At 33.2% G+C, this 21327-nt stretch overlaps 3 protein-coding genes across 14 annotated transcripts in view; 1 reads left to right on the top strand and 2 right to left on the bottom strand.

Moving 5' to 3' along the window:
• Window positions 1–4933: 4933 nt before the first annotated feature.
• Window positions 4934–8420, bottom strand: LOC143230314 (uncharacterized). The gene is made up of 2 exons (XM_076463629.1): window positions 8091–8420; window positions 4934–7239 (listed from the first exon to the last, which is right to left on the bottom strand). The coding sequence occupies exon 2, from the start codon at window positions 7229–7231 to the stop codon at window positions 6689–6691; it is 543 nt and encodes a 180-aa protein (XP_076319744.1). The 5' UTR covers window positions 7232–7239; window positions 8091–8420; the 3' UTR covers window positions 4934–6688.
• A 4280-nt stretch (window positions 8421–12700) lies between these two features.
• LOC143230313 (uncharacterized) overlaps window positions 12701–21327 on the bottom strand; it is a 136225-nt gene continuing 127598 nt past the window's right edge. For 6 of the 9 annotated variants that reach the window (XM_076463615.1, XM_076463614.1, XM_076463616.1 and 3 more), the window contains one exon: window positions 12701–13481. In XM_076463615.1, the coding sequence (XP_076319730.1) occupies window positions 13312–13481 (170 nt within the window). In that variant the 3' untranslated portion in view covers window positions 12701–13311. Of the gene's footprint in view, window positions 13482–20518; window positions 20747–21327 lie in introns of those variants that run through there. The other 3 variants (XR_013016382.1, XR_013016385.1, XM_076463624.1) reach the window with 2 other exon arrangements.
• Window positions 18537–21327, top strand: part of LOC143230311 (uncharacterized) — a 59711-nt gene continuing 56920 nt past the window's right edge. For 3 of the 4 annotated variants that reach the window (XM_076463611.1, XM_076463612.1, XM_076463609.1), the window contains exons 1-2: window positions 18537–18906; window positions 18989–20770. In XM_076463611.1, the coding sequence (XP_076319726.1) occupies window positions 20522–20770 (249 nt within the window). In that variant the 5' untranslated portion in view covers window positions 18537–18906; window positions 18989–20521. The remainder of the gene's footprint in view (window positions 18907–18988; window positions 20771–21327) is intronic. The other variant, XM_076463610.1, reaches the window with a different exon arrangement.

Here is a 21327-nt window from a genome sequence, read left to right as displayed (position 1 = left end):
TTGGTAAAGGATCCTACTACCAAGAAAATAATTGAAAGAATGACAAAATATTTTCTTGTCCTGATTCTTTTGCAAGGTACTTTATACAAAAAGCCAATGTGTTTTGGTAACAATGCGTTCTAACAATGGCATTTATATAATCAGTATAGCCTATTGTTATACTTAACCTTATTGTTAAGAGTCTATGCGCAAAAAGTATAAAATTAAATATATAAACTACAAAATTGAGAAAAATGTCGTTTTCTGTCTGTTTATAACTTATATTTATAATTTGTAATATAAGGAACCATTTCTTTTCCATATGGTTTTTCTCACCCTTGCCTCATTAAAAAGATTCGCACGTAAGACAAGTAGTAGTATCTAGGTGTATATCCTGAATGTCCACTTAATATGGTTGCAAAATTTTAGGCTTCTGGGTTCTTTCTTCTTGGAGCTGTGATTGCCAGGCCTGTATTTGTCTGTAATTTCTATTCACGCAAAAAGGAACCACTTCTTTTCTGTGTGGTTCTTCGCTATTTTATCTCATTAAAAATACGTGCATGCACACACGCATGGTAGATAAGTAATAATACTCAGTTGCACACCCTCAAGGTTGATTTAGTATTGTGGCAAAAATTTAAGTGCCTAGGTTCTTTGCTGTTAGTGGATGGTGGTCACATATTATTTCCTATGTGTTTTTTGTTAAATTGCCTCATACAGAGTATGGTCACTTAGGCATGCCCTTTTAATATTACATATTATAGTTTTACAAGCTGCTACAAAACAATATACAAAAATCGGCTACAAATAGTTTACCGAATTCTGGACAATAAATGCAGTATTGAGTTTGTCGTAAAGTAATTTTAAAATTAATTTAAACACATTCGTTTTCTTACCTTGAAGAATTTGTCTCAGTCTTTTACTTTCTGCCATTGGAAAAAAAAAAACTTGTACTTTACTATGCGTATTAACAGGAAAATAATTTGAGCAATTTATAGAATATTAATTGGAAATTGTGACTGAGAACTCATCACTGCTCGGGTTCACTGTTGTATTTTGTCTTCACGTGGTTTGTTGCTACTATTTAAGTGAGTTTTCTAAGAGTATATAGTAGATTTTTTAACATTTGTGAGTGGCGATTTATCTTACTAATTTTTGTACTTCGACCGTGTATTTTATTATTATTATTTTTATTTCACAAGCTGGTACCGCGGTAAGTCTATGGATTTACAACGCTAAAATCAGAGGTTCGATTCCCCTTGATAGACTCAGCAGATAGCCCAGTATGGTTTTGCTGTAAGAAAACACACACAAGCGTACAACAAAATCGGCTGAGTACTATGCACCTAAACCTAAACAGATATATCATATACCATATCAAACGTCGTGAATGCTCATCACCTTTTTAAAAAGTTGAAAATTTTTCATTGAAAGTTGATTTATGTTACTATAAATACATATTATATACGGTTTTGTTCTGAGCGGCTTCCTTTGTACTCAATGCTTGTTAAAAGCGTGTTTACACGAAATCTCGGGTACAAACCCATCTGGCTCAGTAATCAATGGCTGGGGGAAAAAGTTGATGCAGCAGTCAACTGTTGAAAAACGTGTAACATTCAACTGAGAGTATATGCACGTATATAACTTCAAATTTATTCCACAAAAATGGACATAAAAAGCTTAGAAACAAAATAACTAAAATTGTTAATTTAAAAAGAGGAATTGGGATCGTTAAAAAATTTGGAAACAATCTGAATCAAAATGCAAATCTTATATCTACTTTGAGATCTATAAACATAAACAAACTGGGCTAGAAATATTACCTACATTATTTTCTTAAGCTATAAATCCCTATTTTGACTGTACTAAAATTGATAAACACTGTAGATATGAAGTTTTGTTTGTTTGTTTTGAATTTTCGCACAAAGCTACTCGAGGGCTATCTGTGCTAGCCGTCCCTAATTTTGCAGTGTAAGACTAGAGGGAAGGCAGCTAGTCATCACTACCCACCGCCAACTCTTGGGCTACTCTTTTACCAACGAAAACTGGGATTGACCGTGACATTCTAACGCCCCCACGGCTGGGAGGGCGAGCATGTTTAGCGCGATTCGGATGCAAACCCGCGACCCTCAGATTACGAGCGCATGCCTTAACGCGCTCGGCCATGCCGGGCCAGATATAAAGTTGAAATAGGGATTTATAGTTCGAGAAAGTAACGTATATATTATTTTTATCGTAGTTTCTTTACATTTTAAACTCCTAAGTTAATTGTAGACCTGATAATGTAATATTTTCATTTAGCATAGTATAGTGAAGATAATGAAACGTTGTGGAATGTTTTGTTAATTGATCATGGAAATACTAGTACTTATGCTTTGAAAGAAGTCAAGAATTTAAAAATTCTCAAGTTTCTTGGTCATTTGAAATATCCTGTGTCTGTATCTAGAGTGATCCTTTCTACTAAAGTCTTTGTTATTGTTGAAGATTAAGATACTGTGTTTAAGAAAAACGACCGTTAGACCTTCTGTTATCTACTTTTATGCATCTTTTCTCTTGTTGTTCTCTGACTTTATTGTTAAAGAGAAAGGTTTATTTGTTTTTTTTAATTTCGCACAAAGCTACTCGAGGGCTATCTGTGCTAGCTGTCCCTAATTTAGCAGTGTAAGACTAGAGGGAAGGCAGCTAGTCATCACCACCCACCGCCAACTCTTGGGCTACTCTTTTTCCAACGAATCGTGGGATTGATAGTAACATTATAACGACCACTCGGCTGAAAGGGCGAGCATGTTTGGCGCGATGGGGATGCGAACCCGTCACCCTCAGATTACGAATCGCACGACTTAACGCGCTTGGCTACGCCGGACCTGAAACGCGAAGGACAATTGTCATATAAAGAACGCAACGTACTTGTTTAAAGTTGACACAGAGAAAGATGTTTGTCATGTTACTTTTACTATTTTTATTGACAAAATTAGGTATCTTTGTACACTTTGGAAGACTATGATTATGATATAAGTTAGAACACCAAAATACACTTCTAAGATATTAAAAGTTGTTAATATTGTAGTTATTTTCCTGTTGGTCTTTGTTACTTTATTAATAATGTGTATTTAAAACTATAAAAACTGCTACGATCTACTTAATTCTATCGTTTTACAATATAAACGAACAAAACAAAACATTTAAAGTTCAATAGTGTATGTACCAGTTTCCGTTTAAGTTTGATCCGACCGTTATGATTTAGACACATATAGCGCGAGTGTTTTATTTAGTTATTTTTAGAAGAGAATTTATCGCGTTTGTTTACATAACAGATTACGAATAATATGTTGTGTAGTTCAATTATTCCGAATTGGTGATTATTATATTTAAATTAAATGCCCTAAAAAAAGTCGGATTTTTATTTCGCTTTTTGAAATTCAGGAATAAAATAAAAATACGGCAAGAAATGGTTTGCTCGAATTAACTCTGAAAAATATTTTTTTTAAAACATGAAGGGTACCGCGTTATCTCAGGCAAATTACCAAGTCTAATTATGTTTGGTTTAGTGCATAAACAACTGATTTTCTTGCACGAAGTTAAACAAGAGCAAGTGCTAAAGAGGAAAAATCATCAACAGAGAAGATAGAATAGAACTGGAATTGAAATCGAAGAAAAAGAACAGGAGAAACTGGAAACAAAAATAACAAGAGTACGAACTGTAATTGCCAAGCTCACCCAACAAAATGATAAAGGGCCCAACAATGACAATAGGGTCAGGACCAGCCAACCTAGCATGCCCAAACATGCTGAGCAGAAAGACGACATACGTGTTGGGATAAAGGTGACTGCTTCATCCAATTCGCACAGAAAAAAGTCTACAAGTGTATGCAGGCATGATGACACAAGGACTCCATGGATCATGATAAATTAAGAGGCATTGCTGAAATGCCATGAACTTGTAAAGAATGTTTTGTTTTGTTTGTTGTTGTTTTTTATCAGAATTTAAACCTGACAGTGAAGAAAATGTATTTCAGTTTGTGCCATATCCACAGAGATACTGTGAAAGATAGATTGACATAGCCAAGTGCAAAAATAGCTATGATGGACTGGAAGATTTACTAATATATGAAAAGTTCATGATCATATGCTCCATTAATATGTCACTGTTCTTAAAGTAGAAAGCATAAAAAGACATGGATGAGATAATCAAGTTGTTTGAACAGTATGTGGAAACCCTGGAGGGAGTATAACTGGAAAGTCCAAGAATACGCAATTAACGTTGAAACAAAGGGTGCGTAGTTAGAAATAGGATACCATCAAAGAATACAATAACTCAATAGACAAAATGGAGAAGAGATGGTATATTTATTATATTGGGTTGAGGAATAATTCGTGAGCGTTTTTTCAAGTTAAAAAAATATATTCATAAATGAAACGCTTTCGCAAAATATTTCATGTCATTTGGTAGATAATTTTTTGCTCTAATAGATGGTGTGTTTGATTTTCATATGTCTTTAATTTTTGCTTTCATTTTCAGCTCATTAAATGGAATGTCAAGTGGACAAAATCGAGCATTTCCGACACCATCTGCTTTTCGCATTTAATTTCTTGCAATTTCGTTTAAAACAATGCATACTATATACCTAAGTATTACATGAAATAAAGTATCATAATAAATGTTTTGGGTGTAATGTGTTCAATGCATTGAAGTATTGTATAGTCTTGCATGTAATGCTTGAATGAAATTATTTAAAAACGCTCACGAATTATTCCTCAACCTAATAAAATGGGAAACATTGTGAATGGTATAAGTTTGCCACCGGCAAGCAACAGTAGTAATTTCAATGTAAGGCAGCTGGAACTATATACAAATATGGTTCTGGTAAAAAAAAAAAAAAAGTAATTATAACCGCGGATGTTGTTACCGGAAGAAGCATAATAGAGAAAAATGATCAGATTCACCACAAAAGGAAAGACATTTCCAAATTTATCTCTGGCATTCAGATCTACTTCTTATACATCTCCATCATTGAGTACCTTCTTTCTGACACGTTTGCGAGTTTGAGCTGCATTGTAATCAACATCTGGTAGTATTTCATTTGCAACTGCTTCAAATCTTTAAAGGCATCCCTTAAAATGCATAGTTGGTCAGTTAATGACCTATACAGATCTGCATGTTTTTAAATTCACATCGTCATTTTGCAGAACTTGACTTGCTTTATGAAACTTTTGCAAATTCTAATCCCACCTGATCAACATAAAAACAAATTCTAGCTCTTACATCTTATTAGCAATATTGTTTGCTTCCCTGCTAGTGTCTCTCTTTTGTGACTGGTCTTCAACTAAACATTCTAAAGCTTCCAAAATCTTAAAGGAAGACTTTAAAATTGCTGTTGTTGCCATAGCATGTGCCTCCTATCTGGTATCAGAGAGGGATTTTAACACACTTTAATTTCCAAGACAAGCTTTAAGAGTTTTCCACCAGCTGGTTGAGGCTGGAAAAAAAAAATGTGTAAAGCAAATGCATTGTAGAGAAAAATTAACTGCCACTTAACAGCAGTCAACAGCACTTCGACCTACCAGATTTAGTGAATGGGCTCCACAGGGCACATATATGGCAAACTTATTTTCTTCTAAAATCTTTTGTTGCATCCCCTTATAACACCCAGACATGTTATCAGCATTGTCATAAGACAAACCACTACATTTTGAAAAATTAAGTTTGCAAATTTCATGCAAGTACTGCAATACCTGATTTGCCATTTCCACACCAGTATGGCTTTTCAGTTCCAGAAAGGTTAAGAAGTGTTCAATAGGCTGCCCATCTTTTAAGTATCGAAGTATAACACTTAACTGATCTATATGTGACAGATCTGGTGTTGAGTCAACTGACAAGCTGAAATAGCCAGAATAATTTACTTCATTAACAAATGAACACGTGAACTTTCTGAGTCATTGGTTCAACGAGTTCTTCACAGGTGGTTTTGGACAAATAAGGATTTCCTTTTCCATATTTCGAAATTTGCCCTACTAAAAATGGATCAAACTGACTTATGAGCTGAAGCAGCCCTAGGAAATTCCCATTCTGCAATGAACCAAATTTTTCATCTGTTCCTCGAAAAGCCACACCACATTCAGCTAACATACGAATAACAGCTATTACATGTTCCCAGTAATTGCACTCTTCTTTAATTTGTTTTTTCAACTCTTGTTGCAAGCCTAAACCTTGTCTGTGAGTTAAGTATATTACCATAGAGTCTCAGTGAGTAGTGCTTCTTTCATGATGATCAATTACAATACTATTTCACCAGTCACTGTACCATTCTCTTTCAACAAAATGCAAGAAAAATTTAGGTGCAAAATGTTTACAAACAAAGCAGTAAACTGACCCTGTTGATGGTGAGTACAATAAACACTCTCTCTTGTATTCAGTGATGTCAAGAAAACCCACTTGTAGAGAAAAATATACATGTAAAATCGGCTCGTTTGGGTTGAAAATTTGTTTTAGTGTGACCTGACGATGACCAAAGAAGGTTGAAACATTATTCGCTCCTCTATATAAACAAATTCTCAACCCAAACAAACCATTTTTACATATATATTTTTCTCTCTTGTATTGCTCACCATTGGCTTTTACCCCAAAGAAAAGTTTTTGCAAACAGTATCTCGTTGGTTTACCACAATTGAAACTCTGACAAGATTTGCCAAATGGCCCATTGTGGTGTTGTCACTTAGTGGGTCCACAAACAATCCAATAAGCCACATCATCAGCAGAGAAATTGAGCCAGAACTCGGGATCCTTTGCTTTAGTTTCTTCATCTTTTGTAGACTGAAGCATTTTACCATAATCCAGTAAATTTTCATTTTCAGCAGTTATTCCAACTTCACACTGTCTTGTAGAGCAACATGCATCAACATTAACACTAGAGATATCAGGAGAATTTACAGGTAAATTGAGATCATTTGTGAGACTTGTGCCAATTGAACCAGCCTGTGACACCTCAACGTCATCATGATATTTTGACCTTGAAGTGGACAAAGTGGTACTTATAGGTGTGGAGCTTGCTTCAACTTCAATCTTGTCAGAGTCAGATGCAGTACAAGTGACTACTGATTGCAGAGATGGGTTTTGATTTGAAAGATCATATTGTGTAAGTTGAGTGAAAAAATTAGTCAGCTTTCCAGTCTTGGCCACTACAAACAAAGCCTTTTGTTGGTTCTTTTTTGCCAGTTTTCTCTTTTGTGCACCACTTAAATGAACACATTTCATCTTGCAGTCTGAAAAATATAGAAACAAAATAAAATAAAAAAAACACAAAAGAATATGGATCATATATAGTTATAATGATTAAAAAAAAAAACACTGAAATTCATAAAGAAAAACGTTGGTAAGACAGTCAAACATACTAAACTCTAAGTCTACATTTGGACAAAGATTGTCAGAAAGTTATCCAAGGACCTAGCACATTAGCATAAATTCATAACTACCTTTACTGATTTACTGCATTCTCATTGGTTGAAAACCATTCAAGACTGACTTAAATCCATTTTAGGAGAATTAGTTTACAGTCATTACAAAAGTTTCATTAAGGTTCTTGCTATGGTAGCTGTATGCAAGAGGCAATGTCAATAGTAATATGCAAATTATTGTGAGCCAAGTATTCCAAAACAATTTGTGATCAACAACACATACTGTAGTAACCTATATACACAGTGATCATTCTGTACTGGTACACATACCTAACATATAATTAATTGTAAACTGTACTGCACATTGAACTACTAAATAATGGGTTAGGCCTAGGTTAGAGTATCTTAATCCTAATCAAATTTGTGAAGAATGAGGTGTAACTTCAACTTTGAGCTCAGTTTTGACATGGAGACTAGATGAGCCAACAAAACCAAAATCAACAAAATAGGCATATGTCTGAAACTTTATCTGTATGCCTGGATGCGAAGGCAAATTCAAAACGACGGCCTTAAATTGGGAATAGTCCACTTCGTTATTCCAGTCTATACTAGTGTTTCCAGTGTACTTAGGCCTAACGTTACTGTCACTCAGTTCTGATAACAACACTAATACATTGCAACTGAGGTTACTAACGTTAAGCCTTGTACTCAGTACTAACCTTGCTCACATGAACTTGTTCAATTCATGCACTTTTTCAGACAATCCAGAATTCATTTTGTTGATCTGTCAGTTCTTTACAGTATCTTTGTATGACCACGGTGTCACAGTACCGTACTACTACTAGTAGTACAGTGTATACTCAACAACATTAAGAATCATGTTGTGCTCACATCGACGTCTTTAGACTGCTCCGACCAGTCAGTTGTTTTCGCAGCTTTTCAGAAATATAAAAGAACACATACTAATTTTAATCTATAGTCGCAGTTGAATTATACCTAAATGTTTGCCGTCATGGTCTCTGTCTCGGATTGTACGTTCGTTCGTCTGACAAAAAATATCACCAGCGGGCCGGTGGGGCATTATGGCGTCAGGATAAGATTAAGGAAGAAGTAATGAGAATATAATTGTGGTCTCCATTTTTGGGTCTAAAAATGGCATATATGACAAAATTTTGTTGGCTATTTATGAATGGGGATAAAAACAAAGGTGCCCAGTCTTAAAGGACCCCGATCACCCTTCATTTTATTCCTTAAAGGTGAATTTTACAGAAAAAAACAAACTTTGCAGTCAAAAGAACTACTCATACTGATTAATTTTGCAGGTTCACATTTTTTATAAAACATGTGCTAATAAATTAAACATAGAACTTGGTACAGAAAGAGCCCTTTCCGAGCGGCAATCCGAACGTTTTAGTTTTTACGTTTGCCGCTAGGAAAAGAAATGTGACATAATAGTTGCCAAAGAAACCGCCAACGCCAGCGCGTTGAATGTAAATAAACATGGCCAGTGCATACGGAGAAACAGAGGCGGAGTCTGTTTTGACTTTATGTTTTGAATAGTGTCGGGTAGCGCCATATCATTTCGAACCTACTCTGAATGAACCTAGAACAGTTACTTTTGACACGGATCTGACAAGTTCTAGTGATGAGGACAGTTCCACGAGCGAGAATAGCGGAACTGTGAGTGATACTGAAGAAATAAGATTTTATATTAAAACAACATGCTTTATGAGATTTACATTTAATATGACAATGTCAAAGTACTGTGTTAAGATTAATTTTATTATGATGAGTTATGGAGTTTATATTTGATTGTTTACAAGTCTACAATGTGTGTTTTTTTTAAATAAATAACATGTACTTGATTACTTCAACATGTTCAAAACATAGTTTTATTTCAATTTATCTTGCAATGTTACATTTGAAAAATGGTATTCTTCAAACTTTTCCATATTTAAAAATTATACAGAATGATCTACCAGCTCTTAAACTTGGAATATACTCTATTTGGGATAGATTTGTTCACTGTCTAGACAAGCAGGCTGAGATCAGTCCTCAGCTCTACACGAGGAAAGATGGTGGGAACGATCCTGTCTACTGCCGATGGTTTTTTTCAGTCTCAACTTGCCTGGCTTGAAACCCACGGAATCCAAAACAGTGGGATCCGACACAAAACATGTGCGTTCAAAGTGATCTTTCAATCCCAGAACTAAAATCAGAGACACCTACCTTCGTTTTGGGAATGACATAACTTAAGTATAATTGGAAATTTTATTCTTCATTGACAACTAGCTAATCTGTTAGATTGAAGACCGTATCAACTTGCTAAAGAGGTAGCGTTATTTGGAGTGCCTGAGACACCATAAGATCGACTGATCTAAGCTATTTCTGGTATCTACACTTGGTGATGAGTAATCCAAAATGGTTATGAATTACGTCATTCTGTTGTAGTTAAATCGTTGTTTTTCAAACCTTGTGGTTTATGTGACTGTTTTACTGTAAAATCAAAGACTTACAGTAGTTACCAATTTTCACTTTTAAATATCCTAAAATGAAGGGGCTCATCCGATGCACAAGTCACTCCAATAAATGTTTTGGTATTTGATTAGGATGTAATCTCTTGATTCTTTTGTAGATTTTGTATTATTTAGGAAAGTGAACTTGTTACAAGGATCGTGTTTAAGAAATTTTGGAATTACGTGTTCCTTTTTACGGGTCTGAAAACGTTTAAACACGAAGATATTTTCTAAATTTAAACTTCAGGTTTCTAATTGTTTATTTTTTAATTGTACTTCTAAAACTGATTAGAATATCAGTTAAATTCCTCGTATAAAGTACAGTTATTTTCATGAATAAATAAACCAACTGACAACAATAAAAGTTTATCGTTTACATAATATTTTCTTTCTGTGATAACATGGATGAAGGACCCAATCATTACTATGTAAACCAATTTGGAAGGATTACATGCGACACAAACGTTCCTCTTTATTTTTTTATTTATATTGTTTGGAGTTATTAACGAATGTTAATGAAGCTTGATATCAATTCCAAACTAGTCTTTAACTGTGTATATATTATTTATCTGTTTATTCCCACTGGTGATTCTATATATATATTACTTCAATCTCATCCAAACAAATTTTTATTGCTAAAAGGTAACCTTCTTTCTTTCCATGAAGTTCCTTCTACTGATGTTTCCCCATTTAATGCACCCTTTTCTTTTTTAACAAATTTGGAAGCATATATTATGTACCACTAGCGTTTCAAATCACTTTCTTAGACATTCATATTTTTTGCATCTCAATGTATGTTTGCCCCCTTTCCCAAAACAACAGGTAGTGAACCAGTCCAGGAAAAAAATTAACAGCTTTCATATTTGAACTAGTTACTGTTACTACCACCACAACTAATTCCAGTCTCTGAACATCAGTCTTATCATAACCATTTGTTCCATTTAAATGCTGTTTACCAAGTTCTGAGTAGGTCTTTTCTGTGGCCTATTACAGTTATTGCTCATATATTTGACAGCACATGTTCTCAGATAGATCAACTGACACCCCAACCTTGACATCTATAGTTATTTTTTGTGTTTTTCTTTCTTACTTAGGATAATCAGATTCAGACAGTAATCTGTGTTTTCCTACTATGTTACTTTGTATATCTTTAGGAAGTATGCATTTTAGTTTTTTAACCTTCATGCATAAAATTCTCCAGTAAATTCTTAATTAAGTTTCAATCCCTCAGATGTTGAACTAAACAGAGATGCCTGTTTCAGTACATGCCATGTCATTATTACAGCTCTACTACAACATAACGTTTGAAAGCATTCTCAGTATCTACTCCCTAGTATTTCCACATAAAAGGAACAACTGTTAATAAACTGGTATAATATAGAACTGGGCAGAGTTCTACCAAATTTGTGAACTAGTCTACCTCAAAATTATGCATTTACTACTTTTAGGTGTCATTAGTAATGATACTACAAAGCTCTTTGGTATTCATTCCATAAAAGCTTTCACATGGCATTAATAGGTATATTTCTTTTTTAGTTAGTCACAAACTTGAAATATCGATACATTTTCCTTCCTTTTTGTATCCTTACCAATGTTACCTGCAACTACCAATAGTTCACCAGCTTTCCTGTCTAAGCTTTTTATAACTTTTCATCCAAATATTTGAGGGGTTATCTTTTTCAGTTAAAATAGTAAAAACACTGGTGTAAATCAGACAGATTTGTAAGAACTAAAACACTGCCTAGAATAAAAGGTCAATGTAAAAGATGCTGATAAAACTTACACATGAAGTGCACAACAAAATGACACCATGCTTATTTATATATAGAGGGTTGAGTAAGACAGGGGTGTAGATCCGGGGGGATGGGGGTATATATTCTCCTTCATTTTAGGTGGGGGGTATGGTGCACACAATCATCCCCCCCTACAGTTTGGTCTGTTGAATTGTTTTATTGCATTACAGGCCTACAAATTGTGTGTTTGTTCTTGTGATTCTCGTGTTCTTACCAATCAAATTACATAATTAGGCCTAGATGTAGGCTTTTTCAGTATTCTGAAATGTACATCTTTAATATAGGTGTGCTTCTAAGTTTGATCTAAGCGATAGTTCGTAAGTATCAATCAGTAGGCCAAAGTATACATGCAAGTATCGTGGCAACAAGGTTACTCTGTGACTGCATGTTTACAGTTTTCAGGTTCACGTAATCAGAGATTATCAATTTGCAAATTGAACAGTCCACATAAGTGGTTGCAAAAATCATCCCCCCCATTGGGTGTAAAAAATCTATGCCCCTGGAGTAAGATATATTAAAACAATCTTGAATATGCAGATCTCTATTGCAACTTTAAACAACTAATGACTTTTAGCAGACTACTTTATTTTTCTTTTTGTATATATCATGCTCTCTCAGTCTAGAGCAGAATTTCTTTTTGTAGATCAGAACTGCTGTCTAATATTTTTATGTGTTCTTCTTTTTACTTGCTTTGTGTGCAGACTTACAGGACTATAAACCTGGTTTTCATACCCATGTTTGGCAGAACACAAATAGCCCAATGTGTAGCATTGTGCTTAACTTCACACAAACAAAAGACTTGTTCTGATTGTTAAATGAAGACTTGTTTTTACATTGTTTAACACTGTGCTCAGTTTTTCAACTCAGTCAAGTCAAATTTTCAATTTTAACTCTTGTGATACATAACTTAGCCATTTCTTCTATTATTTGTTGTTGCTATCCACATGGTAATTACATCAGTGAATCTGACATTACCATTAAGAATAAGTTCCAGCAAAAGGTATCAGTCACGTTCAGTGATATTTTACAGAACAATGTTTATATACTACTTTTTTAGGTTTTCAAAATTTTCTAAAATAATTTTCTTACAGTCAAACATGGAAATATTATAAATACAAGTGACTGGTTATATAACCCTGATATATTAACTAACAAGACTATAATTTTGATTAAAAATAAAAAATATCTAATTGAGGTTTTCACTCAGTGTAACACTGCATAAAATTTAAAATTTAAAAGCCACAACAGATAGGTTGAAAAGAAAAAAAATTATTAATTGCACAAATAACCCTTAATAATGGTTGTGGGGAGATCTTGCTGATAAGCTTGATGTAATCTTTTTTTTCAGGTTTTAGAATGGAATTTTTTTTTCTGTGATATTCTCAAACAAGATAATCAACATAAAAAATTTAAAATGTCCATGTAAAATCAGACAGTATTTAAATACAGTTTCCAAACTTCTATACAACTTCAGTAACAATGGTCATGTACGTACACCACACTCAATGGTATCATTTTCTTGTACAACTATCCAATTCAAATATATTCTAAACATGTATGTGTAATATATAACATTATACTGTAGCTAAAGTGTCTTACACGAAAGTGAGTATTTTAGATACAATATAACATCAAAGAAGTTTAGTTTTGTAGGCATAAATATGGGAATTATCTCTGGGTTTTCCATCTCTTTTATTACTTCCATCTGGTGCTAAGGTAATAGTGGATGTTTCTGAGGGTGACTGCCAAGGGTGTGGATTACAATAAGTTGGTTGAGGAGGACTGGTGCCATCATAGTAGTCTGAAAGAAAAAAAAAAAGTTACTGTACAGTGTTTTAGAACACTGATTTACTTACAAACAGAATATATCTTTAAAGTACAATACTTTTAATATATATCTCACTTTTTTCAACTTACAACAAAATTACATGACCTTTATCACTGTCCATTTGCTAGCCAGTTATTAGCTTATCAACTGTTTACATGGATATACTTAACATGAATGTATTTAAATGAAGTATTCAAGACATTATTGTGTGATATCTTAAGCTAGTCATAATGCATTTTTAAAATCGTAAGTACATCCTTTCAAATGACGTTTAGGAATATGGCAGATGACAAAAAGAGCAATTCTCTTAATAATTATTCAAGTTAAAATCAACAATTAAAATTCCAGTAAAAACTAAAGCAAGATTTTCAGTGGTCTCAAATTTAGATAAAAAAGACAAGTTTAAGCATTCATAGGTTACTACATGTTCATTAAATACAGACTATGGCATTGACTGACAAGCAAAATCTTATGTGGGATTTCATATGACATTTATTTATTATCTGCTAATAACAATATTGATTAGTAGCATAATTATTTTGATCTCTAAACTGAGTTGTGATATGAAACAAAAGTTTCAAACTTATTTATTTGATCTGGATGGTTTTAATGAATATTATGGACCTTTTTGTAACTTATTTAAACATCTGTTTCTAGTTTCAAACAAGAGAATGAAGTACTGATGAAAATTATTCCCAATTTTTAAACCAAAATTTAAAAATAAATAAATAAAATTTTAATTACTTTTTTTAAATAAGTAAAGACTCATTATAGTATTGGGTTGAATTTGCCATAATAATAATACAGACTTGCTGTCACACAAGACTACATAAAAGGCTTATGCAAATATAGCATATATGTTGGGGAGAATGATTTGCAACATTGTTTACAGATATCTGTTTTTACCTGTTTTTAATTGCAAAGCTACACAATGAGTTATTTGTGATGTACTCACTGTGGGTAATGAATTTTGAATTTTTGTATAACAAGTCTTCAAATTTACCACTGAGCCACCAATGAACTAGTTTATTAGCAGAGGATTATGAGGCCAATTCTACATTTCATACAGAAAAAGATGTTCAATCAGGTTGGAAGAAAAAACAAAAAGAGAGAGAGAGAAAGGCTGAGATAGATAACCAAATTCACTGTCATGTTCTGAGTGTAATTTTGGATAATATAGCAAGAAGGATTATTACGTTATCTCAGAAAAGTCCTTGATTCACAGGATGGAACTTCTTTATTGTGAAATAAACATTTTTCTTCTATAGGCAAGCATGTTTCAGGAATGGGACTTGAATCCCCAAATTACAAATTAAACTGTAAGGACATGTCACATATATTCTTGTACTTTAAATAGTGTGTAGTTGAAAACAAAATTTAAAAAGATGTAAGATAACAAATGTTGTTGATAAAATATTAAGAGTAGGGTTAATAAATTTAAATTATTACATAGTACAGTTATCATCACTGAAGCACATGTGATTTGTCTGAATGAATGCTAAATGAAATTAATTTGAAATTTATTTGGTTAAAACCAGTAGAATAATTTTTATGAGGCAGAAAACAGTTGGTTAAACATCAGAAAAATGAAAACAAAGAACTTTATATAAAAATAACACCTAGAGGATTTTTTTATCTGATGGTAACAGATGATGAAATTACTTAAGGGTACTATTCTGTAAGATTTATGAAAAAAATCTATTTTAACACATACTGTAACTATTTGAAAAAACTTCTACAATATAAATACATTATAAACCTGCTTTATTATCTTGTTTATATATGTGTATATATAAATCTCTTGTGTACAATTATTCGATTGAATGACTGTGTAGCTATATATCATAGAATGCATTAGTATCTTATAAAGATATCTGGCAATGGTGTGGTTAAAAAATGTAACGTTACAAATTATGGTGTGCGTGGCTCTGCTTCACTCACAATTCATTGCTAAAAAGAGTTACACAAGAATTGGCAGTAGTGGTGAGGAGTGTTGACTAGCCTATTATTTCCAAAATTAAGGATGGCTTTGTACAAAAATTGAGCAACAACAAACCACTTCTTTTAACTGTGTTGAGTCTTTTCATAAGCACCATTCATTGTACACAAAGGTACAAGCACATTAAACTTACACTTTAGTTTGGCATCAGCTTCATGATTTCTATTGAATTTGTTGCAGTTGTTTTAGCTAGTTCTCCATGAGAACTGTGACACCAGGAATTGAAAACTGTATGGAAACTGTTAGTGTTAATAACAGAAAAAAGTTTTATAAAACTGTTTTTCAAAAATCTAAGAACAATAAAATGAATAATTAATATTTGTATTTTTGGCCCATATGAGAGTAATGCACCATGGGAATAGAACTACTGCTAAAAATTATATTTACAGGTGGCAGAAAGCACAGATTTAAAAAGCCTAAAGCCAATTTGCAAGGTTGTGTTATGACATGTACGAATATATACATCATAACTGGATGAACTAGTAAGTAATATATTTTTTCTGACCAGGGTATCCATTACTCAATTAGTTTCTTTCTTGTTGTATTGTTTCATCAAGAATCATGGTATGTCAATTAAAACTGACAACAGTTTTATTTTACTGATTACCAGTATTAAAAATAATTGATCTTGTCTTGTTCTAAATTTTTGGAAAGGTGGTTTATCACTAAGTGCAGGTCATTAGCACTGACTGTACACATATGGTTACCATGTTGCTGTTTCAATTTCTAGAAAATAGGAAACATTCATTATCTTTCTATCTTTTCTCCATTTTTATAATGTATAAAGTAACAATATCTGTTCAACAATGATTAATATCAAAACATCTTAAAGATTGTTTTCACACTAAATTTATTTCTCCACTTTTATAATGTATAAAGTAACAATGTCTGTTCAACAGTGATTAATATCAAAACATCTTAGATTGTTTTCACACTAAATTTATTTTAAAATATATATTATAATTATTGGTCACATGGCACCATTATAATATTTATGAAATATACAAAGGTTTAGTCAAAGACTCCTTAAAATTTATCTACTATTTGCTCATATGACTGTTTGTTTTTGAATTTTGTGCAAAGCTTCACAAGGCTCATATGTCTAACATCATTTGAAAGTGATAAGTAGAAAGTGACAACTTTATTCATACTGGTAAAAATTACAAACTCAACTTGAGAAATTAAAAATTTTGTTGATTATTCAGGAAACTTGAAAATATATCGCTTTTCATCTTTTTATGGCAGGAAGAAGAAGTAAAATGCGTGAGAATAAGCTGCAAAAAATTAAACAAGTAACATTTATGAAGGTAGCTGGAGTGAGGACAAACTATGTGGTATGACGATCTGACAACTAGAGACCAGACTGGTGACCTTTCTGTATATAGCTAGAGAGGAGACAAACCATGTGGTATGAGGAGCTGGCAGATAGAGATTAGATGAGTGACAATTATGCAGGTGGCAATAGGAGTTAAACAAAATACAGTGTGACGAGCTAACATCTACCCATCAGAGGAGTCACCATTACGTAGATAGCTGGAATAGTCAAATCACATAGTTTGCCGAGCTTACAGCTACGTAACTGGTGACCGACCTTGTTCGCAGTAAGATGGAAGACAACGTAATGTGACATGCGTACTGCTACAGCTTAGATGTGTAAACTCTATGCAGATAGTTAAAAAGGAGATAGGTATATCAGACAAAAACTAAACGTGGTATGGGATTTCTGTATCAAAACCGCGTGAGAAGGGCATGAATACAAATAACAGGTTCAGATTTTCACACGGTATTATGCAGGGTGTTCGGAAAGTCAACAGACAAAACTGCATAGTGACTTTCCGAACATCCTGCATAATACCGTGTGAAAATCTGAACCTGTTATTTGTATCCATGCCCTTCTCACGCGGTTTTAATGAATATCAATGAATTCTGTGAATGTATACAAATTCAAGTCGAAGAAATATTCACAAGTATACATTTCTTCATTATAATTACCAAGTGTTAATATCGGTCCTATAATTTTTACACTACATTGAAGCTTTACAAACGTGAAAAAAATTTTTCCAGAGATTTGCGGTGGATGAAAAATACAACAAAAACGAATGAACCAAAAATATACCTTACAAGCACATGGACGCTAGCATTGATGTACACGAACCGTAAATTACTCTTAACAATAAAGAACAGTCTAACAGTAGAATAAAAAAGTATTTCGTATAGTATTGGAAAAATCCTGCCCTCGTTGCAGTACCAGTTAGGTAAACAATTTATAGCCGCTGGTCATGAGCACAAGAGAAAGTTAATTCGTTAAGTAGTTTGTTTGTGCAGCTTTTTACTTAACAGCGATGAGCTGTCTGTACTCTTTCAACCCCAGGTACCGAAATCCAACTTGTAGCGTTATAAACCCACAGACTTACCGGTGAATAACTGAGTGTGTGAGGCGCAAGTGAAAAAACAAATAAGAAAAAATATAACGACAGCAAGACGTTACATTTCGTGCCCTACAACTGTTATGAAGACTACTGATCTAGACGTGTTTTTTCTTTTAAAGTAAATATGAAAACAGAAAAGTTGTTTAAATTTATTAGTCCAGTTTTTGGATTTAAAATAGGTGGTTGCCTCCTTTCATACAGTTAGTTGATATTGACAGGTTTATGCTATGAATAGCGAAATCGAAGTAAACCCATAAAATACACAGTAATAAACTACCGTACTACCATTTCAATAAATTCTTAAGCCCATGAAAAACGATAACGTTGGTTACACTTAGGCTTTGCATCAGACGAGGCCCTACTGCATAAAGGTGTTACAGCTAAAGACGGCGCTAATTAATTTTACCTATCTTCAAATTATTCAACTAGTACTTTATGACAATACAACGTAGGAACATAAACCGCTCTTAAGGTTCATGATAATATTTAACTGATCACGTGTAATTAAATGTATAGAGCACGTTATACTTTTTCCGTTATATTGACTGTTGGCTCCCATGGTAACAAGCATGCTTTGCTAAGTACGAGTTCCGAGTAAAGTTTATTCTGCAGTCTAAAACCAGGGTATCGTTTGAGACTCATAGATTTGCAGATTCTCTAATTCATTTTTTTTTCGGGGTTTAGACTGAATTGCAAATTATTTTTACTACTTTTAATCCCGCAACAGTTAGTGTGGGCCACGTTGTTAGCATAAATCCCATGCGAGTTTCAACTTTCAGCTCAAACTGTTGAACTCAGTTATTTTATGTCAAGTATAGTTCAGAAACTCGCGAAGAGTTGGGGAAAAGAACTTCCTGTAACTGTAGGGCAGTGTTGTATGACGGCAATTACTTTGTAAAAATAGATACCCTATACTTGAGTGAAAACTAGCATTCCACAGTGGCCTTAATGTCAGATTAGCCGCATGCAGGTGAGTAGAATATTCCTATTGCCCAACTCCCGAATTAGGATAACAATTCAGCATTTTTATTCCGGTTTATTTCTGTTTTCAGATTTCATCATTGCTTTCTCTACTCATCTTCCCCCCCATATTATTATTAATGGTCATTTTAATACACGGAAGTAAATGAGCAAAAGTTGGAAAACTGTTACCGTGCTGTACTATAGTAAAAGACCAAATCTTTTATTAACTTTAACATTTTTATTACAATAGTAATACAACAGTTTTACATCATTTTGTTGTGTAAAACAGTAGGTGATAATACAGTTTTAGCCTACAAAATTCATTAGTGTAAATTTGTTTAATAGTAATACAATATATTTTTTTTTACTCTGAGTCTGAGCCTTTACTGACAACGTAATTAGTCTGATGAGAGTGGAAATAGCTGGAATCTACAGTACCAATCTAATTATGGTATTTTAATTTAACCTTGTATGAGAGTTAATAGCACATATATACATATGCTATTTAAATAATAGCTACATTCTGGCAACACACGTTCAACTATAAATATATAAAGTCAACCCTTGTCATAATATTTGCATTACATGAACACTATTCATGCTATAAGTACACTTACATTACATCAGCGTTAAATCTCTTGTAACCACATTAACGTTTTTTTTATACCAATCATATTGTACATATTTTTACATTCATTCAACAACTATAAGTGTTTGATAGCAAACATCAGTCACAATATGCAAACAATATGCACTTAGTTTCTTCAAAATACACCTTATTACAAGTTCTCTTACATAATTTTAACACTGTTTCTATTGTTAAATACAATTGCATCTTTTCAACATCAATCATGCAAAAGGTAACCATAAATCTTTTCAATAGAGTTCATTCTTTTTATTAATATTATAATAAAACTATACATATTCTTAATCAACCATAATTTAAGTATAATTTAATTTTATGAATACCTATAATAGTGGGTACTTCTTACTACAAGTAAAGTAGAAATTTAACCCTCTTATTCCCATACTGTAAGGTGTTTGTTTCATATGTGAAATTCTTTTCTCAAAAACAAACTGGGATAATTAGAGGAAGCTAAGTTTGAGGAATTCTGAATCATTTCAAAATTTCATTTTTGTAGCTGTTTTGTCAGCTTCTGAATGAAATTTCTTTACAGAAAGTAATACATGTCTGCTGTAATAGTAAGCTTTGTCACTGTAGTGGTGGTTCGTTGGTCAATCAGTTATGTATGATTGTTGCAAATTATGGTAAGTTTAGAAAATAACATTTCCTGTTAAAGTTCCTGCTTTATTAACTTTCCTACTTGAATGTGTAAATATGATTTCACAAACAAGCAGATATACCTTATATATAAAATCTTCCCATTGTGCTAGTACTAATAACAAAGATGATAATAAACACAACATCTTAACTTACTGGCCACACCTACATGTGTAAAGTTAAGCATCTGTTTTCTTCACAGCTGTAGCTACAACTCTTATTTATATATTTGAACCACACAAAGAAGGTATTACTTCACCAAGATTTACATCATTAAGCAGGAGAAAAATCAGTCTGTATTCAAATGTCATGACCCGTTGAGTCTCCTTCAACTTACATAATGATCTCGATTCCTGCTGAAGTACAGTCCCCCTGGAACCCAATCCTCCCACCTATAAGGAGGACAAGCTACTCTCCTGGGGCCTTGATGAACACAATCAGTGATGATCCCATTTCACTGTGGCTTCGTCTTGGGGCACTGGAAAAGCTTGAGCAAGTCCTACTGGATGGCTATGGAGAGCAACTTTATGGCAAGACATCCCGTATTCCACAGGTCAACAAGTTTCTTAAACAGATACCAATCTTTCAGGTAATTATTGATAGGAAATTATTCAGAAGACAGATATATATACATATATAGACATGAATGAAATGGCACCTCTCTCTGCATGCATAAACCTTCAAATTCTGTGAAAAGTTCAATTCTTAAGATAAAAATATTACATCCAGTCACAAAATGTGTTCAAATTCTCAACCAATTCCAGAAGGCTTTGCTTGTAAAGTTAAACTCCAACAAAATGTTCAAGTTATCTAGACAAGTTGAAGGGTTTTTTTTCTAAACCAAATGTAGCTCTTCCCTCCTAAATGCAACATGTTACTTTCAATAAAGAGAGTTAAAACACCAACACATCCTAACAACCAACAGTTATATCATAAATGTTGTAACATTCAAAAGGCATGTTTTTCCACCATCACTAAATTTTTCTATTTTAGCAATAAACTAGATAATCCAATATTACAACACAGTGATCCCAACATACAGCACAGAGAAAAATGTTGAAAAGTACATGTACAATATTAAACTTTTGAAATTCAAAAACATTTAGTAATTGCCAAAGTAAGTCACTGAAATCACTTGACTAAACA

This window comes from Tachypleus tridentatus, chromosome 10 (genome assembly GCF_004210375.1).
Source record: "Tachypleus tridentatus isolate NWPU-2018 chromosome 10, ASM421037v1, whole genome shotgun sequence".
In the NCBI taxonomy this organism is placed as follows: domain Eukaryota; kingdom Metazoa; phylum Arthropoda; class Merostomata; order Xiphosura; family Limulidae; genus Tachypleus; species Tachypleus tridentatus.
The sequence above is the reverse complement of the archived record's forward strand: the minus strand, read 5'-3'. Positions and strand labels throughout refer to the sequence as shown.

What these genes read in the sequence shown, in the direction of transcription:
- LOC143230314 (XM_076463629.1), bottom strand. Translation starts at nt 7,231, where the DNA reads ATGAAATGTGTTCATTTAAGTGGTGCACAAAAGAGAAAACTGGCAAAA.